Source organism: Bos indicus, chromosome 2 (assembly GCF_029378745.1).
Source record: "Bos indicus isolate NIAB-ARS_2022 breed Sahiwal x Tharparkar chromosome 2, NIAB-ARS_B.indTharparkar_mat_pri_1.0, whole genome shotgun sequence".
Lineage (NCBI taxonomy): Eukaryota > Metazoa > Chordata > Mammalia > Artiodactyla > Bovidae > Bos > Bos indicus.
In genome coordinates, this window is record NC_091761.1 from 59126519 (window position 1) to 59147227 (window position 20709).

The 20709-nt window shown below is 39.5% G+C and overlaps 1 protein-coding gene and 1 pseudogene across 1 annotated transcript in view; one reads left to right on the forward strand and one right to left on the reverse strand.

Moving 5' to 3' along the window:
• The window catches only part of HNMT (histamine N-methyltransferase), a 93837-nt gene that overhangs the window by 38366 nt on the left and 34762 nt on the right, over window positions 1-20709 (reverse strand). The window contains exon 2 of the mRNA XM_019973366.2: window positions 2566-2712. Coding sequence (XP_019828925.1) covers window positions 2566-2702 — 137 coding nt within the window. The 5' untranslated portion in view covers window positions 2703-2712. The remainder of the gene's footprint in view (window positions 1-2565; window positions 2713-20709) is intronic.
• Window positions 5771-11496, forward strand: LOC139176412 (histone H3-like centromeric protein A pseudogene; annotated as a pseudogene).

Below are 20709 nucleotides of genomic sequence, written 5' to 3' on the forward strand. Positions count from 1 at the left end.
CCTTAAAGGATTAGCAGGGGGGAGGGGGAGAAAGATTAAAGAAACCAAGAAAAACACAACATGGAATTCAGAATCAGAGAATTTAGTACTAGAGAGAGGAGAAGAGAATTTCTATAAGGTGAAATAACTTCCCTTATCAGGCCAAAACCAAATCAAGCCAAACTGGAAAAAAAAGAACAGAGAAGTCCAGAAACAGTGTTCCCATGAGGAAAAACGAACAGATTACTTGATCTGTTGGAATATATTGAGAGATTAATATTTCTGTTTAGGGTATAAATAGTGGTAGGTACATAGAAAACTAAGAATATAAACTAAAATCAATAGGTAACTCTAGGAAAAACAAAAAGTTATACCTGAAATGAAATGTAATGATAGTATAAATGCATTGTTCAGTTATGAATAATATGTACAGACAAAATGATATAAACTAATAAAAATTTAGACACATGTAAGGTATATATGCATGTATAAACACACACATATATATACATGCTATATATGTACATATATATATTGTATTGACATGGTGGGGAGACAGATGTGCATGTTTAGCACTTTTAATACATTAAAATTAAGGAAGAGAATAACATGTTATTTAGAATTAGGAAAGAAAATTCCATAAGAAATAAGTAAATGATTTCAGAATGTTGAAAGTCATTGTCTCTATAGAGAGCATGAATCAGGAATGAGAGTGGTTAAGGCAGGAAACCACTGTTTTTGTTGTTGTTGTTATTGTAAGCTTTTCAGAATCATTTGACTTTTAAAAATATGAGCACATCTTGCTTTAATAAAAATGAAAAATTAAGCAGACATGTTGCCTATTGATAATTGATAAACAACTTTAAGTAGCAGTTTTGAAAGTCCTTTAGCTAAATCTCATTTCACATCACCTTCAGAAAAAAATTGCTTTAAAAAAAATATGATTCAGATGATTTCTAATTGGATCTTACCACTATAAGGCAAACTTAGTTACGCCTTTGAAAATTCTTCAGTAGTTCACAGATTTCACATTCAGTATTTCCAGTTAGACTGTATACGCTTGAAGACAGGACAGGGGGTCATCATTCATTATGTTCTGTGCATCCGTCATATGTCTTCAAACCAAACTGATGGCTGAAGTAAACTAAGGATTTGCATAACCACAGACTAGAACACAGATGCTTAGTACTGCAAAAGAACTCAGAAATCAACTCATTACCTTTAATTTTGGAAATGAGCAAAAAGACCCAAAGAAACTATAATTTGTTTTTGGATAGAAAATTGTTTATTTGCTGTCTGCTTTGATTTTTGCTTTATTTTCCTATTGTATGTGTGCTCAGTCACTCAATCCTGTCCAACGTTTTACAGTTCCATGGACTGTAGCCTACCAGGCTCCTCTGTCCATGGAATTTTTCCAGAATACTAGAGTCGGTAGCCATTGCCTCTTCTAGGGGATCTTCCCCACACGGGGATCAAACCTGTGTCTTCTGCATCTCCTGAATTGGCAGGTGGATTTTTCACCACTGCGCCACCTGGGAAGTCCTATTACCCTATTATTTATTAATATATAACACTCAGTTAAAAAAAATTGAAAACTGAACCATGACAGATAAAGGATAGAAAAGGAAACAAAATTCCATAAATTATACATCCAACAATGCCTTCTCTAGTCAGGCAGATTTAACTGCCCTGGTTAAAGAATTTCAGGCCTGTAACAGAAAAATCCAACACAAAGACTAAAATATCAGTTGTTGTGTGTGTGTGTGTGTGTGTGTTTTTTTTTTTTGCTATTGCAAATTGGATCCACAGTCATTTTTTCCAGTTTTCCATCATTATTTCCTGAAGCAGAGTCAGGTTACAGCAGTCCGCCCCCAGATAGGTGATTTGATTATCTTTACCATGTGGAATCTGTTACTCTCATAATGCTTATCAGCTCTGGCACAAATTGAACACATTAATCACCAAAAAAACAAACAAACCAAAAGCAGTCTGCCAGAAGGATAAGAACTAGTGAGTTTCATTGATAATGGAAAAATGCTTAGGTAGGGCCACATTGTTAATATTAACTTGAAAGTAAAAAGACAATTTTTCTTTTGGAGAGTGGTAACTATGATAATGGATATGGAAAATGAATTTAAATGGGTGTTAGAAGAATTGAGAGGCGTCCACTCAATCCCCAGGGGTAAACAGTATTTCGTAATTATTTGATTCTAATTCAAAGAACACTAGACTCTGGGATTTTTTGAAACATAAAATTTGGAGGAGAGCCGAAAAAATCTCATCTCAAAGATTTGGATCTTATCTTTTCCCATAAGAACGTGAATTTGTGCCTTCAAAGGGTTAACGCTTATCTCTGAGCAGCTTGAAATCCGCACAAATCAGAGCTTTTGAATGTTTCTAGTGATCGGCTCACTGAAACGCGGCAGCAGGGGCGCAGGGCCGCTCGGGGACAAGCCAAGCTGCTATCAGTTCCCCTTATCCCGCAGCCCAGCCTGCCGGCCGGGCATGACCCATCTATCACTGCACAGAGCGCGCCCAGGCTTGTCCCTTGCACAAAAGACGGCCTGTGTTTTCTGCTGCTGTTACCTTGCTATTATGCCCGGCAGCTTCTTGTCCATGAATTCCTGCATACACTGGTGCTCCGTGGAATTGCTGAGAAACCTCCGGAAAGACTCAACGTATCTGCTGTGGTCAGTAAACAGGCTCCTCATGGAAGATGCCATTTTTGGTTTTCTGAAAGACAGGGAGGGAAGGGACGTTTTACTTCCTTCCTTTCCCTTCCTAGTTCCTTCTTTCTCTCCTCACCCCCCTCACTGGGTTCTATCCAAAAAAAAAAAAAACACAAACAAACCAAACCCCACAACAGGCCTGCTTTGAATTGAAAGTGCTGCCAAGGCTGGGTGTGCAAAAGCTGATACTAAATCAGTATTTGCACAGGACTTTGCCCCTGAGACTTCACCCAGCCACAGTTATCTTTTCTTTTTTTAATTTTTTAAAAGATAAATTTATTTATTTTAGGCCACAGTTATCTTAGAAGAAAAGGAGGTGGTAACACAGAGCAGTAAATCCATTGCTGAAACTTGCTTTAAAACTCAAGTTCAGAATGTTGTAAAAGCAGACAACATTCAAATCACTTCCTGTTCTGGCAGCAGTTCCCAGTGGGAAAGTGGCCACCAAAGCGGTAACAACAATGACAGAAGAAACAGGCCAGTTCAAGGCTTTCCTTCTTTTCTAGAGGCAGCTGCTGAATCTTTGACAAAAGATTGTCATCTGCCTCCAGGCTTTCTGTAGGAGAGTTTCCTGCCTTCACACCCCAGCACATTTAAACTTTAAACTCTGCTGCATTTCTTCAGGTGCTGCTTAGTTGCTGTGATTCAGGAACGGAGCTTTTGGGTTGGCCATAAAGGTCATTCGGGTTTTTCCATAAAATGTTATACCAAAACCCTAAGTGAATGTTTCAGCCAACGTCAAATTAACTGAAAGGTCTGAGAAGCCTGTTTGGGGGATGAGGGTGGAGTTGGGAATGAGGAATATGAGAGCCCAGTCGCAGGGGAAGAATGCAGGACACTGGAACCCTTCAATCCATTGGAAGCCTTCCCTAAGTACTTCTGAACAAGGGATTCTAGACTTCCAGGATTGGATGAGTCTTTGGAGGCCATATGGTGTCCCCTGTCAAAAGATTCAAAGTGTTTGAGCCTTTTATCTAGGAAATGGTCTTTAAGAAGGCCACCCCTATACCAGCATGGGATATTAATTATAATAGAATCCAAATCACGGAGCAGTTATGAGAATTAAATTAATTCATACACCAGTCTTAGAAATGTGTCTGCCTAAACCATTCTCCTCTTCTGATTCTCTTCCAAAGCTGTCCTGTAAGCATTCAGCACGCTCCTCAACCCTCTTTTATAAGCACCTCATGGTCTCACTACTTAGAGCCATGGCTTTTATCCAAGGGGAATGGGAAGTCTGGAATGAACTGTGGGAACTTTACTGAAATACGAGCTTCAGTTTGCTCATCAGTAAAATGGGAATGAGTTATGTTTCATAGGTTGTAGTGAGATTTATATAGATAATATTTATAAAGTCCTTTTAGCATGTTAGTACTGCTTAAGGGGCAGGCTGGTCCTTTCTGCAATAACAAAACAACCAAAAAGCAGTTATTTTATTTATGGACACTGAAAATTGAGTTTAATATTTATTTTCCCTTGTCACCAAATATTACTTTTCTTCAGATGTTTTTCTGATCAGTTAACAATGCAAAAGTTATTCTTAGCTCGTGGGCTGCACAAAATCAGGTGCTGGCCTGGATTTGATCCATGGGCTCTGGTTGTCCTTGTGTGCTTGTGCTCAGTCATGTCTGACTCTTTGTGACACTGTGAACTGTACCCTCCAGGCTGCTCTGTCCATGGAATTTTCCAGACAAAAATACAGAAGTATTAGACAACCCAGGAGTGGGTTGTCATTTCCTCCTCCAGGGGCTCTTCCCCACCCAGGGAATGAACCCCTGTCTCTGCATCTCTTGCATCGGTAAGCAGACCCTTAATCTAGCTCCTAGGCCTCCCTCAATACACGTAACTGCTTAACTCCCATCTCTATGCAGCCAGCCTCACCCTCTTCATACTGACTCCCACAAGCTTTAATTCATCTATTACCATTTTTCACTCTTCTATTTAGACCTCAATCCAGATCATTCAGTAATTTATCTACTGAACAAATATTTAATAAGGGTTTACTGTGTGCTATTCTGCTGAGAAAAATTAACCTTAATCTTGATCTTCCTACAGAAAACTACCTTTAACTAAAACTTCACTTGAGGCCATCACCGTCTAACTTACTGTCACGTCTTCCTCAACAACCTGCTTTACAGATGTGACTCACTAAGGATTTCCTCTCCATTCTCATTGCTTCCATGATGTTTGAGATTTCCCGCCCCCCACCCTTTTTTTTAACCTATTGTGCTATTTTTCTTACTGGCTTTCCTGCACGAGGAGTCACACAGATCCTAGCGAAGTTTATTGTCACTGCCAGATTCAGTTTTTGAAAGCACAGTTTTGATAAAGTCACTCCTCTCCCCCCAGATATCTACTGTCTGTCTCCTCACTGATCTCCAAGTCCAAGACTCATTCTGTGACCCACCCCCACCTCCAAATCATGTAGATTTATGTTTCAGTTTTATTGAGACTTGCATTGGATCCCTGCAAACTCTGCTGCTTATCTGAATATGTCCCTGTGTTTGCCTGCCTGGACCTCTCTTCATAATAGATCCTCCCTGTATATAAAGTGCTGCTGCTTCTGCTGCCCCACCCACGAAAATTTTTCCCATTCTCCTGAAGCTACCACTTTCATGAAGCCTTCCATATTTCCCTCCAAAGGATTAGCACTCATGTACTTAATTTCTGAGCCTCTTGTAACTTTGATAGCATTTGTCTTTGTGTCATGGTTTATTAATGTATTTGCCTCGTTTCCCTGGCTGCTCCCCATGTGATTGCTAGTTCAGAGAGATAGAAACTGTGTCACAACTACTCTGTCTGACATGTGCTGCTCACAGTAGGCTTTCAGTTATTTTAAATGATTAAAAATGTGCTTGATCATTTTCACTCTGAAGATGCTTTCCATAATCAGGTTCTTCAACCTTTTTCTTGTTGGACGACACTAACTGTTATTAACACAATCAGAGTTCCATTTATTGACTGCTAATGTGCCTGAACTTTTCAAATTCAGTATAAGATTTTTACTTTGTAGTCCTTCTGTGAATGTTCCTACATGGCAGATAAGAAAACAGATTCTGAGGGGTTGGGTCCTTTACTCAGTGTATCTAGGGTGTTGTAGGCTAGGCATGTAACTCGTCTGTCAAATCCCAAGACCAATGCTCTTAAAAGTCTTTATATTCAGCCAAAATCTGCACATATTACCTCCCTATAATTTCTACATAACACTATTATCTCTGGTTATTTAAACAGAATGATTCTAATTCCTTGTCCGTATAACTAACCCATTAAAAATTTTGAAATTGACTTATGGAATAGCCCTACTCCCAAAGGTGTCTCTTCCATAGTAATTCTTAGTCCATTTGGACTGCTCTAACAAAAATACTACAGAATGAGTGACTTAAACAACAGCATTTATTTCTCATAATTCATTTTTAAAATATTTATTTTTGGCTATGTTGAGTCGTAGTTGGCACCTGGGATCTTTCGTTGCAGCTCATAGTCTTCTCTCTGTTGTAGCTCTTGGGCTCAGGGGTTGTGGTTTGAGGGCTTAGTTGCCCTACAGCACATGGAATCTTAGTTCCCCAACCAGGGATCAAACCTATGTCCCCTGCATTGCAAGGCAGATTCATAACCACTAGACTGCCAAGGAAGCCCCTATTTCTCATGAAATAGGGACTGGAAAGTCCAAGATCAAGACCTAGCAGATACATGTAAGGTGAGGACTCATTTCCTAGTTCTTAGACAGCCATCTTCTTGTTACATCTTTACCCATAAGAAGGAATAAGCAAGCTGTCTGAAATTTCTCTAAGAGTATGAATCCCATTTGTGAGGGTTCTACCCTCATGACCTAACACCTTCCAAAGAACCCCCCACATCCAAGTACAATCATTTTAAGAATTAAGATTTCAGTGTATGGTTTGGGTGGGGAAGGTACACAAATATTGAATCCATCAGTTCAGTTCAGTCTCTCACTCATGTCCAACTCTTTGTGACCCCATGAATCGCAGCACGCCAGGCTTCCCTGTCCATCACCAACTCTGGGAGTTCACTCAAACTCACGTCCATGGAGTCGGTGATGCTATCTAGCCATCTCATCCTCTGTCGTCCCCTTCTCCTCCTGCCCTCAATCCCTCCCAGCATCAAAGTCTTTTCCAATGAGTCAACTCTTCGCATGAGGTGGCCAAAGTACTGGAGTTTCAGCTTTAGCATCATTCCTTCCAAAGAAATCCCAGGGCTGATCTCCTTCAGAATGGACTGGTTGGATCTCCTTGCAGTCCAAGGGACTCTCAAGAGTCTTCTCCAACACCACAGTTCAAAAAGCATCAATTCATCAGTGCTCAGCCTTCTTCACAGTCCAACTCTCACATCCATACCTAACCACTGGAAAAACCATAGCCTTGACTAGACGGACCTTTGTTGGCAAAGTAATGTCTCTGCTTTTGAATATGCTATCTAGGTTGGTCATAACTTTCCTTCCAAGGAGTAAGCGTCTTTTGATTTCATGGCTGCAATCACCATCTGCAGTGATTTTGGAGCCCCCCCAAATAAAGTCTGACACTATTTCCACTGTTTCCCCATCTATTTGCCATGAAGTGATGGGACCAGATGCCATCATCTTAGTTTTCTGAATGTTGAGCTTTAATAAGTGTTATTGAGTCCATAACACGTCCTAATTATTTTCTTTATAATATATTGCATTTTAAAAAATATATAGCTTTATATAATGCATTACACTGGTCTCCTCTTTGGACATACTCTAGTTTATCAGAGTTTCTTTAAAAAATGATGTTTGGAGATAAACAGTATCTCAAAGACTACCTGACCAGTGCAAGTATTACTGTCCAGGCTTTGATAGACTAGACTTGTGTTTCTCTACAATGTTATGCATAACCTAATTTCTTTCAGCTGCTCTACAGATGGCGGGGAAGGGGCGGGGGGCGGGGGACGCACTATGACAAATAATCTAGAAAGTACTGTATTTTAATAGCTCCCTCTGGATATTAATAAGTGTATATTAAAGGTTTCTGAAACCTTTCTTACATACTGTGTTGAAATGCAGATACATTGTGGCATTTCTCTGATTAGGCATTTAGCCCCTCCAAGAAAGAAAGAGGAAACCTTGTTGCTTTCAACATGACTTGCACTTGACTAAATGCTGGTTTTAGCAATCACAACTTCCTTTTAAAATTGCATTTAGAATATCCATTTCATAATCTGTAACTCATCTGGAATGTGGTGGAGATTAAAACATCTAGTTGCTGATTGGAATTACTAAGTTTTGAGAACCCTCTTTTCCCCTCTTTTTTGAAAATGTGGGCAAGCAGTTTAGCACATCTGTCATTTGCTATGACGTCTCAAAGATCGGTGGCAATAGCATCATTATTGCTGTTAGAAATTATTTCAGTACATCGGGATCTGATTCTTCAAGGCCTTGAAAGATTGTTAAGTTTAGAATTCTTAGATATTTTTTAACCTACTTTGGGCTTCTGTCCCCTATTACCTACCACTCCTTGGACTGTTACTGTGTCAAAGTGCCTTCCATGCATTATCTTACTTAATACTCCTAACCCTCTGGGGATGGAACTATTGATATCATCAAGCAAGACTCAGAGCAAATAAGTTGTATGAGATCATATAATTCATGAAAGAAGAGTCTGGATCCAAATTTATGTTGTTGAACTCCATGTATCATTTTTTAAAAATTACATCATATTACTTCTCACTGTTTTTGTACCTTTCCAACATGAAGATTATGTTCCATGTTAGAGACAGTTAGAACAAAGAAAAAGTGGAGTAATTCTGTATTGTTCCAGTTATCTCTTAATATAATACTCTCTGTGCTAGGTCAAAAAGCAAAGGGTTTCCCTTGTTTATTCTTATCAGTCTGTATTTTCTATACCAAAAAACAGAAAAAGGAACAAAAGAGAAGAATAAACATTAGCAAAATCCTAAATTGATCCATTTTTATTGTACATAGAATTCTTTGGTTCTCCATTCACCCTGATATATAGTCTTCTGAACACTGTTATTATTGGACTGGCTTCTTATCCTATCCTTAGTAATATGCTACATAGCCTAGCATATATGTATATGACAATGGTAATATTGTTAAATTATCATAATCAAATAGAAGAGTTCCATTTTGTTTTCTCTTGGCAAGAAAGGAGGAAGAAGGTATTTTATACAGATTGATTGGCTCACTTGATGTGTTTGTTTCTTTGAAGTTTAGCAAGTAAGTTGCCAATAGTGGCCTTGAATGGAGGTTTGAAATCAGGAAATCATAGTACACAAAAATTTAGAGTTCTATTTGATTGGCATTTTCAGGCAAAAATAATGGGTATCAGGAATCTTAGTTTCAGCAGGACAGTTGGCTAAATTTCTCATGAGTATAGAAACAAGCCAAAAAGCAAGAGACTCAGTGCTATACAAGCTTAACCCCTTACTAACTAAACAACACTGGATAAATGATGTAAGCTTCCTCCCCTACTTTCTGTGTTATATGTAAATGTGGAGAAAGAAGATGAACTAGATGAACTTTAATATTCCTTGAAGTCCTGATTAGTCTTCATCTTAAAAAAAAAATTATTGTGGGCTCGTGAAATTAAAAGTAGATTCATAGCTAGTACAGCCACTGTATCAAAAGACTGTCAATAATTGATAACCTAAAGATAGTCTCTGGATAGGCAGCCCTTGACTTTATATAAGATGTCATTGTGAAACAGGTAAGCACAAAATCTGACTCCCTGTTAGATCTGTTACTTTTACTTTAACCTTTGCTTTCCATTACCTGTTGCTCAGCTGGTTAAGAATCTACCTGCAATATGGGAGACCTGGGTTCGATCCCTGGGTTGGGAAGATCTCCAGGAGAAGGAACGGGTACACACTCCAGTATTTTGGCCTGGAGAATTCCATGGACTGCATAGTCCATGGGGTCGCAAAGAGTCGGACACTGAGGACTTTCACTTTTTGTTACTTTTGTTGCTATAATCAGTAAAAAGATGCTGTCTACGGTGCGGGCAATTCGAACAGCACCCAGCCAGGGCACGCGGCCGGGGACCCCCGGCCCTCCCAGCCTCTGCCCCGGTACCCAGAAGATCTAGAAGGAGCTGTGGGGCCGCAGCCCTGCGCACCCACCATGGGCCTGCGCCGCCGGAGACGAAAGCCCAAAACACCAAGGAGGCACCCCGTGAGCCCGGGTCCCACTGCCCGCCAGCCCCCCTGTCCTTAGGCACATCCTCCTGTCCACTTGCTCGCCAGAGACAGAGATCTGAACTCTTCAGAAGACCACACACCTGCTGTTAAGAAAGACCCCCTTCTGCCGCCTGGCAAGAGAAATATGTGTTCAATTCACTCGTTGTGTGGACTTCAGTTGGCAAGCCCAGGCCCTGTTGGCCCTACAAGAGGCGGCAGAAGCGTTTCTAGTTCATCTCTTCGAGGATGCCTATCTCCTCTCCTTACAGGCCGGCCGCGTCACGCTCTTCCCGAAGGATGTGCAGCTGGCCCAGAGGATCCGAGGCATTCAGGAAGGCTTGGCTGAGCTCTGGCCACCCGCCCGAGTCTCTGGTTGATACCAGAGCGTCTGCCTGTAGCCAGGACCAGATCCACGGAATACAAGGTGTTGCCTGGACTTGCTCTCTCGAAGCAGAGCGTGCGAGTTGCGTAGTTAGTTGTTTTTCAGAAGAAGACTGCATGGCTTTCCGCTGTAACAGAGGTAATATATGAGAGAATCAACATTCCAGAAATCCTGAGAATAATTTTCAGATGAAGAGACTCTAAGGTTGACTTCACTTTGCAAGTTATTCATGTGACTGATGATTTGGAAGACATCAGATTTTCTAGGTTATGGGCAAAAAGGATATTTACTGGGTATTTTACATCTTCTTGTACCATTTAAATTTTTTACCATATATATATATATTTACTTTTATTTAAAACATGATGGAAAAAAATAAGACCAGTCAATTGCATGGAACAGCCTGGTGCATCCAGCTTACAAATCTCTGTCCTTCAGATTGACTTCATCATTAATGGCAGAAGCAAGTTTGTCTGTGGACTGTACCTGTCATCAGATTATACAGCTTTTCAAAAACTCAGTTGGGATGAAAATAGAAAATTGTTAAGGTTTGATATTCTGGCTCCTTCTGGTAAATTCCTGCCAAAAATCATTCAGAAATTCCAACTTGTAGAATTTATTTTATTCTTTATTTGCAAATCATAGACAATGCATCATAATTTATACTTCAGAATTTTTCATTCCAGGATTTTAAAGAGCCTTTTCAATGATTTTACAGGTATTTTTATAACTTCCTTGTGGAGAGATAATAAAAATAATTCTTAATGAAAAAAAATTGAAGCAAAGGTACTGTTATACATAGATTATACTGTGTTCTTTGTGTGTTAGCATTAAATTCTTCATTTGGACACTTTGCCAACAACCACAACTTAAACAAGAGAATTGAGGGATGTATCTTTGCCTCCAGTGGAGTAGAGTATGAGCCGATAAAATCCTTGCCCTTCTCTTGTAACTGAAAGCAGTTTAAGAGACTTCCAGGGAAATAGGAAGTGCCACCCGAAGACGTTTAGATACTGTGTGTGATGAAAATGATTAGTGAGGGCGGGTACTAATAACGATGCGTCAGCCAACTGAATTCAAACTAAAGGGAAGGACCAAGTTCTGTTGTTTGATAAATTTTAACCCTTTGTAAAAACCTTTTCCTGTTCGACATCAACTCATTTTTATGTAAGCATTGGAATAAATCTTATCTATGAATACAAAAAAAAAAAAAGATGCTGTCTATAGCTATAAGCCTACATGATGACCTTGGGGAACCCTGCTCCTCTACCTGAATGTTAAAGTCCCTTTGTTCAGCTCACAGGGAGACTTTCTGACCTTGCCTGTCTGTGAAAGGCTACAGGAAAGAAGAAATTAACACATCCCCTCCCCCAGGCTTTTCTTTACTTCCTCACCTCCTCTTTGCTCTATAAAAGAAACTAGCACCCAGACCCACGTAAGATGACACTCTAGGACCCTAGGCTGCCATCTTCTCAGATACTCGACTTTCTGAAAAAAGCAACTTTAGTTCAGTTCAGTCGCTCAGTCGTGTCCGACTCTTTGCGACCCCGTGAATCGCAGCACGCCAGGCCTCCCTGTCCATCACCAACTCCCGGAGTTCACTCAGACTCAGGTCCATCAAGTCAGTGATGCCATCCAGCCATCTCATCCTCTGTCATCCCCTTCTCCTCCTGCCCTCAATCCCTCCCAGCATCAGAGTCTTTTCCAATGAGTCAACTCTTCACATGAGGTGGCCAAAGTACTGGAGTTTCAGCTTTAGCATCATTCCTTCCAAAGAAATCCCAGGGCTGATCTCCTTCAAAATGGACTGGTTGGATCTCCTTGCAGTCCAAGGGACTCTCAAGTGTCTTCTCCAACACCACAGTTCAAAAGCATCAATTCTTCAGTGCTCAGCCTTCTTCACAGTCCAACTCTCACATCCATACATGACCACAGGAAAAACCATAGCCTTGACTAGATGGACCTTTGTTGGCAAAGTAATGTCTCTGCTTTTGAATATGCTGTCTAGGTTGGTCATAACTTTCCTTCCAAGGAGTAATCGTCTTTTAATTTCATGGCTGCAATCACCATCTGCAGTGATTTTGGAGCCCCCCCAAATAAAGTCTGACACTGTTTCCACTGTTTCCCCATCTATTTCCCATGAAGTGATGGGACCAGATGTCATGATCTTCGTTTTCTGAATGTTGAGCTTTAAGCCAACTTTTTCACTCTCCACTTTCACTTTCATCAAGAGGCTTTTGAGTTCCTCTTCACTTTCTGCCATAAGGGTGGTGTCATCTGCATATCTGAGGTTATTGATATTTCTCCCAGCAATCTTGATTCCAGCTTGTGCTTCTTCCAGTCCAGCATTTCACATGATGTACTCTGCATATAAGTTAAATAAGCAGGGTGACAATATACAGTCTTGACGTACTCCTTTTCCTATTTGGAACCAGTCTGTTGTTCCATGTCCAGTTCTAACTGTTGCCTCCTGACCTGCATACAGATTTCTCAAGAGGCAGGTCAGGTGGTCTGGTATTCCCATCTCTTTCAGAATTTTCCACAGTTTATAGTGATCCACACAGTCAAAGGCTTTGGCATAGTCCCAGTTATTGACCGAACTGGACTAGGTAACAATTGGCCATATTTTATTAATGTAAATTGCTGAAGCTCACACAAGCGATGATATGTCATATGTCTTGTTTTTAATGGCACAGTTGTTTCAACCACACTTTGTTAACATGGTCTTGTTTTAATTAAATTATAACAGAAAAAAAAAAAAAAAGTTCCACAATACCTAGAGATGAAACAAACCAAACAAAATAATGCAGAAGAAATATTTGGGGAATTATTACTTAATAGGAAGAGGGTTTTTTGTGCAGACAAATAATGTTAAAATCTGTGGATGAGTAAAGAGTGATGTTCTAGAGACATAAAGCTTGTACAAAATGTTCAAGGGTGATAATCAGATAAGACAAAGAAGAAATAGTCTAATAACTTAGTTCCTATTTAATAAACCAACAATTTTAAAAGTTACCTGAAAAAGTCTAGATCTCCTTGCAAAGACAGAGGTTGGTAAGTATTTAGAACCTGGTAAATTATCAGGAACTAGATAATTGACAAAAAAAGAAAGAAAGAAAAACATAAAATAATACAACTCATCCAACATGCTTTCCCTGAGTCTGTAATACAGATCATCTCAGTTACTGACTCAGTGACCCTAAGCTTTAGGTCTCATGTTGAATTAGGGATCTAGTGAAGGTTAAGGGTTCATGTAAGAGAAATTTTTATAAAGAGAGCAGTCGTGGTAAGCAAACTTCTCTGGCATTTGATGCAGGGGCACGTGCTCAAGAATATTCTCAGCTAAAACATCCCTCCACCTGGGACCTTGGCTGTGAATGATTCGAAGACTAAAAAGATGCACTTGCCCAAGGGGTCCCAAAATTACTTTCATTAAAAAATCAAAGTTATAATTTACATGCAATGAAATACTTAAATCTCAAGTGTACAGGTTGAAGAAATCTTATGGATGTATACATCCTAGAAGATTGAAAGTGAAAGTTGCTCAGTCATGTCCAACTCTTTGCAAGCCCATGGACTGTATAGTCCATGGAATTCTCCAGGCCAGAATACTGGAATAGGTAGCCTTTCCATTCTCCAGAGGATCTTCCCAACGCAGGGATCGAACCCAGGTCTCTAACTACTGCCTATAATCAATAATACTGCCTATCCCCCTACTCTAGATAACCACCATTCTGACTTTTATCCCCATAGATTAGTTTTTTCTGTTCTTGAACTTCATTTGAAAGCTCCACACAGAATGTATTCTTTTATGTCTGGCATCTTTGGCCCATCATCATATTTTTAAAATTCACCCATATTTTTGTAGGGATGGGGCTTCAGCTATTCATTCTTTTTTTTTTTTTTTAATTAATTTTATTTTATTTTTAAACCTTACATAATTGTATTAGTTTTGCCAAATATCAAAATGAATCCACCACAGGTATACATGTGTTCCCCATCCTGAACCCTCCTCCCTCCTCCCTCCCCATACCATCCCTCTGGGTCGTCCCAGTGCACCAGCCCCAAGCATCCAGCATCGTGCATTGAACCTGGACTGGCATCTCGTTTCATACATGATATTTCACATGTTTCAATGCCATTCTCCCAAATCTTCCCACCCTCTCCCTCTCCCACAGAGTCCATAAGACTGTTCTATACATCAGTGTCTCTTTTGCTATCTCGTATACAGGGTTATCGTTACCATCTTTCTAAATTCCATATATATGCGTTAGTATACTGTATTGGTGTTTTTCCTTCTGGCTTACTTCACTCTGTATAATAGGCTCCAGTTTCATCCACCTCATTAGAACTGATTCAAATGTATTCTTTTTAATGGCTGAGTAATACTCCATTGTGTATATGTACCACTGCTTTCTTATCCATTCATCTGCTGATGGACATCTAGGTTGCTTCCATGTCCTGGCTATTATAAACAGTGCTGCGATGAACATTGGGGTACACGTGTCTCTTTCCCTTCTGGTTTCCTCAGTGTGTATGCCCAGCAGTGGGATTGCTGGATCATAAGGCAGTTCTATTTCCAGTTTTTTAAGGAATCTCCACACTGTTCTCCATAGTGGCTGTACTAGTTTGCATTCCCACCAACAGTGTAAGAGGGTTCCCTTTTCTCCACACCCTCTCCAGCATTTATTATTTGTAGACTTTTGGATCGCAGCCATTCTGACTGGTGTGAAATGGTACCTCACAGTGGTTTTGATTTGCATTTCTCTGATAATGAGTGATGTTGAGCATCTTTTCATGTGTTTGTTAGCCATCTGTATGTCTTCTTTGGAGAAATGTCTATTTAGATCTTTGGCCCATTTTTTGATTGGGTCATTTATTTTTCTGGAGTTGAGCTGTAGGAGTTGCTTGTATATTTTTGAGATTAGTTGTTTGTCGGTTGCTTCATTTGCTATTATTTTCTCCCATTCTGAAGGCTGTCTTTTCACCTTGCTAATAGTTTCCTTTGATGTGCAGAAGCTTTTAAGTTTAATTAGGTCCCATTTGTTTATTTTTGCTTTTATTTCCAATATTCTGGGAGGTGGGTCATTCTTTTTTTAATGCTAGACATTATAGTGTATAACTATTTCATAACTTTTAAACCTTTTTTCTCTTAATAGATATATAGGCTATTCTGGCTTGGGCTATTATGAATAGAGCTGATAGAAACATTCTTGTACATGTCTTTGATGGAGATAGGCATGTTTTTTTGTTACCATGACTAAAATGTCATAGGGTAAGCACGTGTTTATTTGTAGGAGGCATTGCAACAAGGTTTTGCAAATGTCCACAATCACTGCCAAAGTATGAGGATATTAGTTTCTCCACATCCTCATCCTGGTATTCTCATCTCCACATCCTGGTATTACCCATCACTATTGCTTTGACCCTCTGGGAATATATCATAGCAATATTGCATAGTGGTTGAATTTGCATTTCCCTCAGAGTAATGATTCTGAGTGTTTTCAAATACTTGTGAACCATAAGAGTTGGATATAGTCTTTAATGAAGAGCCTGTTAAAGTCTTTTGTTCATTTTTTAAAACTGTGTTATTTGCCCCTTTTCTTATTGATTTATGCAATATTTGTTTTTATATTCTAGACATCTTATCATATGTTTATAAATGTATGTGTATACATGAACTATCTTCTCCCAGTCTGTGGTGTGCTGTTCATTTTTTGATGATGTCTTTTGAAGAATAGAAATTCATCAATTTATCCTTTTAGTTCCTGACTTAATCTGAAAATACATGTGCTTAATAGAATGAAGTCAACAAAAACTAGCCATGTACCTTTTATTCCTTTAGCCATTGGAGTAGTGGAGTTTATTGTTGGAGTTTCAGGAATCTCAAGAGCTGATTGATATCACATTTGTTGCTTAAAATCAGCCGTATTGGGAATATTTACACTATGAAAATTGGCAAACAAAAGGAATCAATACTTTTTCTCCTGGAGGGTGGATTGTGAAACAATTAGCAGCACATAGCTGCTTTTAGACCTGTGATATGGACAGCCTTTTGGTAAACTGGCTGATTTGGCTAATGCGGCAAAGACCTCCCTTTCCAGCCTGCAGCGTGAACTTACTGAAGAGTTTGATCAATCAGACTCTGGAAAAAGTAGTACCATCTTCAGGCGTATCTTAATTAATTGGCTGTATGCTCACCATGATCTAGAGGCTGATCTTAGTATGTTATCAAATGTAAGTGCATGTGCCCGATGCACAGTGAGGTCAAATAAACTGAAACATCAGAGTTTGGAGCAAAGCCAGGTGAGGAAACTCGTGCCTCAGGCTCCCCAAACCCCAGATTCCTTGAAGTGTTTCTGCAAAGCCTTTTCAAAGGCCAGGTGTGTGTGTGTGTGGCGGGGCGGGGGGGGGTGGGGGTGGGGTCCACAGGGTACGTGACCAGCTTGTGCACAGTTCTCTGATTGATGAGGTAACAAGGTGGTGTCATAGGGTTAGCATTATCAGTCTCTAGGTGAGTGCCAGTAGATCTGGGGGCTATATGTTTATGATCATCAAGTAGTTGATTTCTTCCTTTCGGTTTTTAGCATCTGAAAAACTCAGTAACTATGCATGAGATACTATTATCTTGGTATTTTAGAGAGGAGCTAAGACAGAGGATATGGGGGAGGGGTCTGCCCTGGTCAGACCTTGTAGGATCCTGCTCTGTTACAAGCATAGCTTCAGGTCTGCTTATAAATAGTAAGATGTTCGTTAGATTATTTATGTTCTCTGAGCCTTATTTTCTTGTCTGTAAAATAGAAATAATATCTACCTCATTGTATTTTGTGAAAATGAGATATACTGTATAAAAGTGCTTGGCACAGTGTCTAACACGTGGTACAACCTCTGGTGTGAGACAGGCTTCTCCAACCTTCATGGCCTTCAGTTATAGGATGAAGACAATCATGAGATTCGAGTCCAAATAACAGAATCCACGTCAAGAGGTCCAGTGAAGTGAAGTGAAGTGAAGTGAAAGTTGCAACTTTTTTGCGACCCCATTGACTGTAGCCCACCAGGTTCCTCTGTCCATGGGATTCTTTAGGCAAGAACACTGGAGTGGGTTGCCATTACCTTCTCCAGGGGATCTTCCCAACCCAGGGATCAAACCCCCATCTCCTGCATTGCAGGTAGATTCATTACCATCTGAGCCAGCAGGAAAGAGGAAATTTTCAATATTGGGAGCTAATTGTAAAGGTACTAGGAGAGCTGAAATGGTCAACTGAGATGCTGAGATACCCCACCAGGAGCTCCTACCACCTGTAGGGTTGGAGGGATGAAGGGAGAATGCATGTTACCAAAGCCCTGAAGCCCAGCCTGTGTAGTAAAAGCCAGAACAATGGAGGGGACACAGGTGCTCTTGAAGATGCTGCCTGAAGATGAAACAAATGGGCAGAAATGCCCAGCATCTCTCCTTTTTCTACTTTCTCATCTTTATCACTTTACTTCTTTACTAAAACTAACTGAAAACCAGTTGGTAGGAAAGCTTAGGTGATGTAACCTGCAGGACTCAGCCCCTTTCAGTATTGCACAGAGCAGGGGAAAAACCAGAAGTAAATCTGACAGCAAACAGGCAATAATAATTAGCACAAGTGCCTACTAGGTCAATTTATTGTGAGAGTTAAATTTTTTTTTTAATGGTATAAAGCAAAACACCTAGAACATATTAAATGTTCAATTAAAATCAAGGATACTTCAAGAAAATATTTTTTAAAATGCTCAATGAATGCCAGATAATCACAGTAAAATCTTGAAAATAAAATCTATTTTCATTGTATTATATATTATTGTAACTATTGTGGCATTATTACATATGTTATATATTATATGATACTATTATAGTTTTTATAGCTTACAGGGTCAAAAGAAGACTGGTAATTATAAAATTTTAAAACAAAGGAGCTGAGATGTGATTATTAATTCCCTCCAGTCATAAGGAAGATTGTCTTTGTTTTAGGAGGAGGATATTTGGTTGGTATTTCTTGGAAATCTGTCAGGGTTCAGTAAGTTCAGCAGGTTCCAGAGAAGAAAGAAAAGAAGTCCCTTTCTTCTCTGGCACCCAGAGTTAGTAAGTAGAGCAGCATGTGACTTCTGGTTCTACTTCTTGCAACTCTGCTTACTAACTGCATGTATGACTTTGTGCAAGTACTTAAATCATTTGGGCTTGACCCATCTTCCACTTCTGGTTATAAAATTCTTAAGATCACTTGGGTTTTAAACCTGTCATTCAGAGATGTGGCTAAGATTTCAGGTTGTGGCTAAGATTTCAGGTGGGAAAGCAGGGTGCCACTTCTCAGAAATTTAGCCCTCTGTATGCCTCCTTCTCTGACTCTTTGGTGCTCCTCTTTCACTAAATTCAAGCTATTTTCCATTTTTAAGCATAAATGATACCATCATAATGCACTAATTATTTAGAAAACATAAGGAGATTATAGTAATTACCCATATGCTCTCAGGCAGTAGAAAATAATTAAGATCTGTTTATCAAGATGGCTGCTTAAAACCAAAAAGCATCAAAGTCTATTTTTATTATTTCTTATATAGGCCTCTAAGAGTTGTAGTTACCTACAGAACCTGAGGAACTAGCTCTTTTCCCAGGAAGTTTTGTAATCAGACTTTATACACAGAGTTTCAGCCAGTTTCAGTAGCTAGAAGACAGCCTCCCATAAACACAACTGCTGTTACATTTCCGAGTTGCCAGTTCTGAATGCATTTTGTGCAGTGAAGTGAAATTTGCAATCAGTAAACACATGATTTACGGAGGAGGCATCGTGTATACAAAGTACATAAGAAACCTCTCTGTTCTGTTAGTCCAAAGAAATACTTCAAATTGGGACAGTTCTAGCAGCAGCAAAATGTAGACTAGATCAAAGATGGTTAAAGTATATGGTATTAATTTAGTTCCTTTGGAAATTTGCTTTGGAGAATTCGGAATACATGTGTGGGCTATATTGCCTCTGAAACATCATACCACTCCCCCCCACCCCACGCCCCTAAAAAATGATCACAGAGTGATATTTACGTTCCACAAATGCCTGCTCTGTTTCATAGTCTGCCTTTAATTTTTTGGATGCCAAAGGAAACACTGGTTGGAATTCCAAAGTTGATTAAAACTTTTCACAGTATTTAGCCTTTCTCTAGTCAGATAAACACTGAAAAGTTCATGGGTTTTTCATAATATTACTGCTAGAATCATTTTCTTAAGTCTCATGTTATCAGCTTTTTATCTCCAGTCAGGAAAAGAAATGAATGCATGTTGAAATTTCATTTGTGTAGGGAATTCATTTTGTTTAATTTGGTTTTAAAATACTAACTGTAATCCAGTATTGAGAAGAGATAGCTCACACTCCTTAATAGCCTTATCCAGAATGATTTTCATAGAGAAAATGGAGGGAGAAGGAGAGATAAATATTGCTGATAGTCAAGCAAATAATTTTAGAAAACCCATGGAATGAACCAAAATTATGTATAAGAACTCAAATTGGAATTAGAATTCAAAGCAAGGTCTCAGTGAAAATGGGGCTGTCTCGCTGCAGGTAGATGGCAGACAGAGGGAAGAATAAATGAGCTCCAGCTTTTGAGAAACTTAATTAAAAGTTATATCAAACCTAGGGTTCTCCTGAAAGAATTTGTACTTTCTTTAACAAAGGCTGTTTCTCATTGAGAAGCAATTCTAATTTTATACCAGGTTTGCGATTCTGTGCTGAAAATGGCCTTTCTATGAGATCATGTTCATTTTTGCCAAAAACAATGTATCACCACCCCTAGAACCTTCCTCTGGCAGGCAGACAGAAGAGCATTTGCCAAAACAATGATAGGGATGCTTAGAAGGCAATCCTTCTTCTTTGAACTTTATTACTTTGAGCTAGAGTACAAGCCAAAATCCAGACCAAGGGTAATGCAATGCTGAGAAAAGAAGGAAACTACATTTACCATCCAGGTGGGAAATTTTCATTTCTGCATTTAAAATCTGGTAGAGTCAGAGAACAGATCAGTGGTGTTCAGCTCAGTTCAGTCATTCAGTCAATTTTGCTCAGTATGCCTTTTGCTTAAAAAAAAAAAGTAATAATAATTAAAACAGATGTACTTTGTAAGTTTGATAGGCTAAAAACAGGCTGTTTTCTTAGCATAAAATTCAAGTTCAGTTCAGTCGCTCAGTTGTGTCTGACTCTTTGCGACCCCATGAATTGCAGCACACCAGGCCTCCCTGTCCATCACCAACTCCCGGAGTTTACCCAAACTCATGTCCATCAAGTCATCAAGTCGGTGATGCCATCCAGCATCTCATCCTCTGTCGTCCCCTTCTCCTCCTGTCCTCAATCCCTCCCAGCATCAGGGTCTTTTCCAATGAATCAACTCTTTGCATGAGGTGGCCAAAGTATTGGAGTTTCAGTCTCAGCATCAGTC